This window comes from Helianthus annuus, chromosome 14, assembly GCF_002127325.2.
Source record: "Helianthus annuus cultivar XRQ/B chromosome 14, HanXRQr2.0-SUNRISE, whole genome shotgun sequence".
Classification (NCBI taxonomy): Eukaryota; Viridiplantae; Streptophyta; class Magnoliopsida; order Asterales; family Asteraceae; genus Helianthus; species Helianthus annuus.
The window spans coordinates 156,781,413-156,789,408 of record NC_035446.2 but is presented as its reverse complement, the minus strand read 5'-3'; the positions used below and the strand labels follow the sequence as shown (position 1 = coordinate 156,789,408).

Here is a 7,996-nt window from a genome sequence, read left to right as displayed (position 1 = left end):
GTCGCCACGTAGCATTAACATCAAGGTTACCAACTGCCGAGCATGTATAAGACTAAAAGGTGTAACAGGTACTCCTAGTTTCGAGTTGTACGACTTTGTTGAAAGTCATAATCATGCTTTAGTTGGAGATGAATATCGGGATTTAACAAGGAGTCGCCGACAATTGGATTTTTCTCAACGAGAATATATACACAAGGCGCATTCGGTAAATGTTGGTGCGACGATTGCACATAATATCCAAACGGCAGTAAAGGGCGGTCATCACATGGTACGCGGTACGACAACTGACTATAAAAATTGTAGCAGGGATATTCGAGCTTTCATAGGTGAAAAAGATGCCCAAATGTTGGTAGATTATATGAATGGACGAGTGAAAAATTGGAATAACTACTCTTTTGACTACACTCAAGTTGACGGTGAGCTTCTATCTTTGTTTTGGGCTGATGATGTGTCCAAATGCAACTATAAAATCTTTGGCGACGTTTTAGCTTTTGATGCCACATATCATACCAACCAGTAAGTTGCTTTTCCTTTTTTTCTTTAAATACTCCCTATAAACAGTTCTTACATTATATAAACATGATTTTAGGTACGATATGATTTTTGTTCCATTTACTGGTGTCGATCATCACAAGAAATGTGTAAATTTTGGTGCTGCTTTGTTATACAACGAAACATTTGATTCATACAAGTGGCTACTGGAGAAATTTCTTCATGCACATGATGGCAAGCAACCAAGATTAGTTTTGACAGATCAAGATCCAGCTATGAAGCAAGCTGTATCTATCGTGTTGAATGAATCTGTTCATCGTCTTTGCATGTGGCATATTATAACCAAGCTTCCGTTTAAGGTACTAAGCTTTTGTTCATCGTCTTTACATGTGGCATATTATTTGTTCGTTTACATTTTTTAACAACTAAACGTTACTGTTACATATATGTAAATTTTAACTCATACATAATCAACTAATGTCATATATGCAATTATGTAGTTAACCAACATATCTGTTATTTACCCATACGTAAATCTTTTTGATTACACATATGTAGTAAAAAAATTACAAATATTCTAATAGTAATATGTAATAATAAGACTGTCTTATGCAGATTTCCAATAAGTTGTTAAAAAAATACAATTTGCGGCAACGAATACACAAGTTAGTATGGAATGTGTTTATTGAGCCCTCTGTTTTTGAGGAGCGATGGAAATCGATGATGCGGCGTTTTAAATTGCACCGTCACGCTTGGCTAAATGATATGTATGCTATTCGTGATCAGTGGGTTCCTGCTTATTTTCGAGATATTCCAATGTGTTGTTTGATGAAAACAACATCTAGATGTGAGAGTTCTAATGCAAGTTTTAAAGTAAACTCTAGTGCAGCCAACACGTTGGTACAATTCATGATGTGCTTCGATACTAGACTTGATGAACAACGGAACAAACAACGAGAAGCTGAATACAAAACTAACACAACAAAACCTATGACACATTCTAATTCGCCTATTGAGCAGCATGCGGCTGATATTTACACACGCACCATTTTTCTTGAAGTTCAAAAAGAGATGATTAAAAGTGTAACAAATTGTATGATTGGGATTCCTGAAGTTGCTGATGGATTCAAAGTTTACTTGATTCATCACAAGGATAAAAGGTCTGATGTGGTTGGAAGGTTTAAGGTAATCGTATATGTATATTAGTATTTTACAATCAATAAACTTGTGTATCTTTAGTCTTTTTTTTTTAACTTACCTCTTATCATGTGTAGGTTTCTATCAATTTGTCTGATCTGACAGTTACATGTTCTTGCATGAGTTTTACACGAATTGGATATCTATGCCGCCATGTTTTCATTGTTTTCAGCATGGAGAACATTCATAAAATTCCTAATCATTACCTAATTGACCGTTGGAAAAGGGATGCACTACCAAAACAGGTGTTTAGCATTGAGAATAGGTATGTTGTGAACAACAATGCAAATGCAAAAATTAGGAATGAGATTTTTGATGATGTTCAGCAGTCTACAGATCGGATCAGGTGTGAAACGGAAAAACTTCTTGTATTTGCCCAAAAAATCAAGGAATTGAAGAACGAAATCTTTGCAGAATTTCCATACGACCCGAACCATGGAAATAAAGGAGCTGCAATACAAGAATTAATACCGTATTCTCAACCCGATGAAGTTTCTATTACAGCACCAAAAGGGATTAGGAATAAAGGTCGTCGTAAAAAACGTCGATTGATTGGCCCAGGTGAAAAGGCTGTGGTCAAGAACAAGAAAAAGAAAAGGCTTTGCAAAACTTGTGGTAAATATGTTAATCACGACACTAGAAATTGTCCAGAAAAAAAGAAAAAAAAGAAAACCAGAAAAAAAACAATCAAAGAAAATAGCACTAGTGAGGAAAATAGCAATAGGGAAGAAAATGGCACTAGTGAAGAAAGCAACACCAGTGAAGAAAGCAACACAAGTGAAGAAACCAACACAAGTGAAGAAAACATCAGTTCCGAATGATTCAGTGTTTTTTTTGTTTATGGTTTGTTCGAATGATTTAGTTTTTTCTTTTGGTCTATGGTTTGTTCAATGGCACTATATACATTTTGAATTTTATTGCTACTTATGTATTTAATTAATCTTTCGTTGATGCTATTCACATTTTTTTTACTTAAATGATGTGTTTTTACTTTTGACAAAGAGTGTTTACACATGTGTTAATATCTAAACAATTATATGTATGTAAATCCAGTATGTATGTGTGTAAAAATTAGGGGTAAGTTGTTATGGTGAAGAATGTGAATGTCAAACCCTTACAAAATCGGTACCTGGTCATAAGTTGTTATTGTGAAGAATGGGCTCGAGCTCGGCTCGTCATGTTTTTATGAAGCTCGAGCTCAAGCTCGTCTTGGTTCGAACCTCCTTATTTGAGCTCGAGCTCGGCTCGCGAGTTTAAACCAAAGATCGAGCTCGGCTCGAGCGATTTTGAGAACAAAGCTAAAAGCTCGGCTCGAGCTCCCTTCATGTTACACATGTGTACATTCATAGATGTACATGTTTAACATAAAAAAAAAAGACTTACACCGTCGTATTGTTACATATGTGTAACGTATTTACCAACACTACAATAGTTTGTTTTTCTTAATTACACATTAAGAATGCAACATAAAAAATATTCATATTCCTTTCCGAATAGCAAAAAACAAAAACAAAAGTAAATTCCCATAATTAAAAGAAATCCAAGTTCCATTCCAAATACCAAAAACCAAGAAATAAATACCAAAACGAAGTTCATCTAAGTTTCATAGTTGACTTAAAAACCAACCAATAGGAAAGACTAAAGAAGTTGTTTACTCCAATGAATCAAACGACCTCTTTTGCTTTCTGCTTTTTCCCAACACCTTTGCTGTTTGAATTGCTTGTTGTTTTTTCTCCAACTTTATGGCACCCTCAATCACCTTAGGGTATAAGGAGTGGTTAAACAGTTTAGAGTGGCAAAACATTGAACCGACCAATCAGAGCGTGCCATGTCAATTTGGCAAAAGTGTTTAAACTTTGCTGAAAAGTGTTGGCATTGGTTTAAACACTTGCTGAAGTGGTAAACTTTTATGATTATTTTTTTTTTGCAATAATTAATTTAATATAAATAAATAAAAAACAATAAACTTTCATAATAAATTAAATTAAAAACATCAAAGTTACACTAAATTAAAAAACAATAAAATTACATTAGCATGAAACAATTTAAACTAGTCTTCGTCGGAATCGGCCAAAAGATGGGGCAAATCTTGACTTGCGAGATGATCTATGAGATCGTGTTTGAGTCTCCAATGGGTGTCTTCATTCAACAATTCGCCCAACACCGTATCGTCTAGAGCCGGCTCGACCGGAGGATCCCGAATGTGCACCGGTGCTATCGCCTTTCCATCGTCTTTCAAAATCATGTTGTGTAAAATAATACACGTGTACACGACATTCCTAATTTTTTTAACCGATCTTGCTCGCATCGGTCGACTCATCCGCCATTTTGTAAGATAAACTTTTTGATGGAATTGGTTTGTATGAGTATTTGGAAAGTATATGGTTAAATGGTGTGTGTTATATATATATATAGAGTTTAATTTTAAAAAAAAAATTATTTTTTTTTAATTGTAAACGGTCATATGACCGTTGGGGTGGGCCCCCCTTTTGCTTTCTCCTTTCTCGCTCGGTATTCCCTCACCGCCTTCAAACTTTTGCCGCGATGGATGTTAGTTGGCGGCGGTGTTTGCCGCGCGGCAAACACCTTTGCCGCACCCAACTCTCAACCACACCGTATCCCCTTAGGGCATACGGTGTGGTTGAGAGTTGGGGGCGGCAAAGCCGTTTGCCGCGCGGCAAACACCGCCGCCAACCAACATCCATCGCGGCAAAACTTCAAAGGCGGTGCGGGAATACCGAGCGAGAAAGGAGAAAGCAAAAGGGGGGGGCCCACCCCAACGGTCATATGACCGTTTACAATAAAAAAAAATAATTTTTTTTTTAAAATTAAACTCTATATATATATAACACACACCATTTAACCATATACTTTTCAAATACTCATACAAACCAATTCCTTCAAAAAGTTTATCTTACAAAATGGCGGATGACCTCCCCCCGTTATGGTTCCCACCCATGAGTAGCGACGATTCATCCGATAGTAGCATTCTTTTTTTTCAAAATCTTATCGAAGAAGCCGAACTTCAAGATACCGGCACATCTAACCGAAGGAGATATATTGAACGTCAACGTGAGGAGGGGCATGAGAAACTCATGGCGGATTATTTTGTCGAAGACCCGAAGTACAACGAAGATATCTTTCGGCATAGGTTCCGTATGTCAAAACGTTTGTTTCTACAAATTGTGTCCGATGTGGAAGAGAACGACCCGTGGTTTGTAGAGGCCCCCGATGCGCGAGGTAGGAAGGGCTTTACGCCCTTGCAAAAGGTGACATCGGCTATTAAACAGCTCGCAACTGGAAACACTCCAGACGAGAACGACGAGTACTTGCATATGGCCGAAAGAACTTCCCGCGAGTGCCTAGAATATTTTTGTGACACGGTTTGCAAAATATATGGTCCAGAGTTCTTACGTAGACCGACAAGCCACGACATGGCACTTTTATACCAAGCTCATGAGGAAAAACATCACCTTCCAGGTATGTTCGGTAGCCTTGATTGCACCCATTTTGTTTGGCGTTTTTGTCCGACAGAGTATCGAGGCCAATACATGCGAGGAGATCATAGATACCCGACTATTATGCTCGAAGCGGTTGCTTCTCAAGACTTATGGTTTTGGCATGCTTTTGCCGGTCCACCGGGTTCTCAAAACGATATCAATGTTCTACAACAATCTCCGTTATTTTTAACGGAACGAAATGGAACCGCGCCAAAATGTCCATTTTACGTTAACAACCATTTATACAAACGTGGTTATTTGCTCGTGGATGGAATCTACCCTTCGTGGTCCGTGTTTGTGAAGTCTATCCCTTACCCTCACGAAGTAAACGAAAAGAAATTCAAGAGGCAACATGAGGCGGCAAGGAAAGACGTCGAACGGGCTTTTGGTGTTTTGAAGGGGAAATGGGGTGTATTGAGTCGACCGATGCGAGCAAGATCGGTTAAAAAAATTAGGAATGTCGTGTACACGTGTATTATTTTACACAACATGATTTTGAAAGACGATGGAAAGGCGATAGCACCGGTGCACATTCGGGATCCTCCGGTCGAGCCGGCTCTAGACGATACGGTGTTGGGCGAATTGTTGAATGAAGACACCCATTGGAGACTCAAACACGATCTCATAGATCATCTCGCAAGTCAAGATTTGCCCCATCTTTTGGCCGATTCCGACGAAGACTAGTTTAAATTGTTTCATGCTAATGTAATTTTATTGTTTTTTAATTTAGTGTAACTTTGATGTTTTTAATTTAATTTATTATGAAAGTTTATTGTTTTTTATTTATTTATATTAAATTAATTATTGCAAAAAAAAAAAATAATCATAAAAGTTTACCACTTCAGCAAGTGTTTAAACCAATGCCAACACTTTTCAGCAAAGTTTAAACACTTTTGCCAAATTGACATGGCACGCTCTGATTGGTCAGTTCAATGTTTTGCCACTCTAAACTGTTTAACCACTCCTTATACCCTTATCTTTATGAATGTTCACATCCGAAAGTAAAATGCTTGCGGCATATTTTTTCCTCAATTGTGTTAATTGAAATTTTTGACCATCATTTTCCTCTCTGAAGCCACAGTCCCAATTCTTTACTTCACTACCCATGTATTTTTCCATGTGTCTCATGACAAAGACGCCACAATCAACTTGGTTTTTTTGGGTTGCCCACCCGATCTGGAGTTTTTTTGGATTTACTCTTTTCATAGCCTTCCATTTCCAATTTCCAACAGACTTTAAATATTCCAAAAAAATATGTTTCTACAGCAAGTATAGGATGTTACGTATGTTATGTATAAAAAAACAAATCTATCAAAAACAATATATCATATATCTTACCACTTTTAAAGGCGTATCCTTATCATGAAATTCAGATGCGTCTTTAACACCAACAGGGCTCAATGATTCGTGTATGTTGTCTACGACTACAATTGACGGATTCTTCAAGTCAAAGCAAATCAGATAGTAGTGGTTCCCTTCTATAATCGGAAAAAGAACTAGCTCATATATCTTCAAATTCATAAGCGCCTTATTCTTATCAACAACCACAAACATGTTTGTTCCAAACATGTTTAATCGATCAGCATCAGTAAGGTTTTTATCCGTTAGCATACCATGAGTCTGCTCGATCAAATTTAATTATAACATCAACTTAAATATGCATATGTTAAATAACCAATTATGTAATTTACTTTTCAATTTTTATATCAATAAAAACTTACTATCACACATGTATGACAAAAAAGACGGTGTAACGATTCTTGGCTTTTCTTTTTTTCCTCCTCATAGTTCAGTACTGAAGCCCAACAATCCAAAACACTGCTCTCCAGTCTTTTTCCAGGGGTTAGAGAAATTAATAGAAACCTTTTAGTACCAACCCCTGACGATGTTTCAAAAATGTCATCTCTGAATTCATTTGCCACTTCTTTTTGTTCTTGAGCTATTGTATTTTCATCACCTCTACACGTAAAACGTAAAATTATGATTAAATGACATTTACCTTATTGCAATACTATCATACACTTAAAATAAATGAATAATTTTGAACATTAGCATACATGTCAATAATGATTATTGTAGAACATTTACACATATGTAAGTTAACAGACTACTTGTGACAATTTGCATTTATGTAAATTAACGGATTACTATTGAACAAGTTTTTTATGATATAAGTCATACACTTACACCATAGACGTTACACCTTCCTTTACTTCCATCTCGGATTTTTTCCCTTCAGACCTGCAATTAGTGTTTTCAAGCGAACCAATCAAACCAAATACAAGTTAATGTTCTTATATGCATTACATAATAATAAAAAAGTTACAATAAACTTACATTCCGGATCTATAGCCATCTAAAAGGTACTTCCAGATTCGTCCTTCACCAACTGAAATTGTTCTGTGCATATCAATGGGACGGATAAGATATGGTGAGCGACATGCATAAGCCGCCTTTCTCAATCTCTTTGGATTCCTCCTATCAAAAACAACGTCATTCTTAATGGGACTAAAAGTTGTATTTGGAATTACTCTCAATGGCGTAAAACCAAATACATCAGTTTCTCTACAGTTTTTTATTTCCCCTTCTTGTGATGCAAATTCTTGGGTAAGCCCAAGACTGAAACTCGGAATTGTTGTATCCGTCATCTCCAGTTTAGTTACCACACTTCTTTCATGTTTTTTTGGGACACTATCTAGTATTTCATCCGCATGTTGAGCAAAAAACTGTGTCCAATCATTGTATTGACTTTGTTTATTACTATCACATTCCTTTCCCTCATTATCAGTCTTTGTTCCTTCTTTTGA

At 36.5% G+C, this 7,996-nt stretch overlaps 1 protein-coding gene across 1 annotated transcript; it reads left to right on the top strand.

Moving 5' to 3' along the window:
• Window positions 1–4,610: 4,610 nt before the first annotated feature.
• LOC110907675 lies at window positions 4,611–5,873 on the top strand. The gene is made up of 3 exons (XM_022152623.1): window positions 4,611–5,169; window positions 5,224–5,351; window positions 5,493–5,873. The coding sequence occupies exons 1-3, from the start codon at window positions 4,611–4,613 to the stop codon at window positions 5,871–5,873; spliced, it is 1,068 nt and encodes a 355-aa protein (XP_022008315.1).
• Window positions 5,874–7,996: the final 2,123 nt, after the last annotated feature.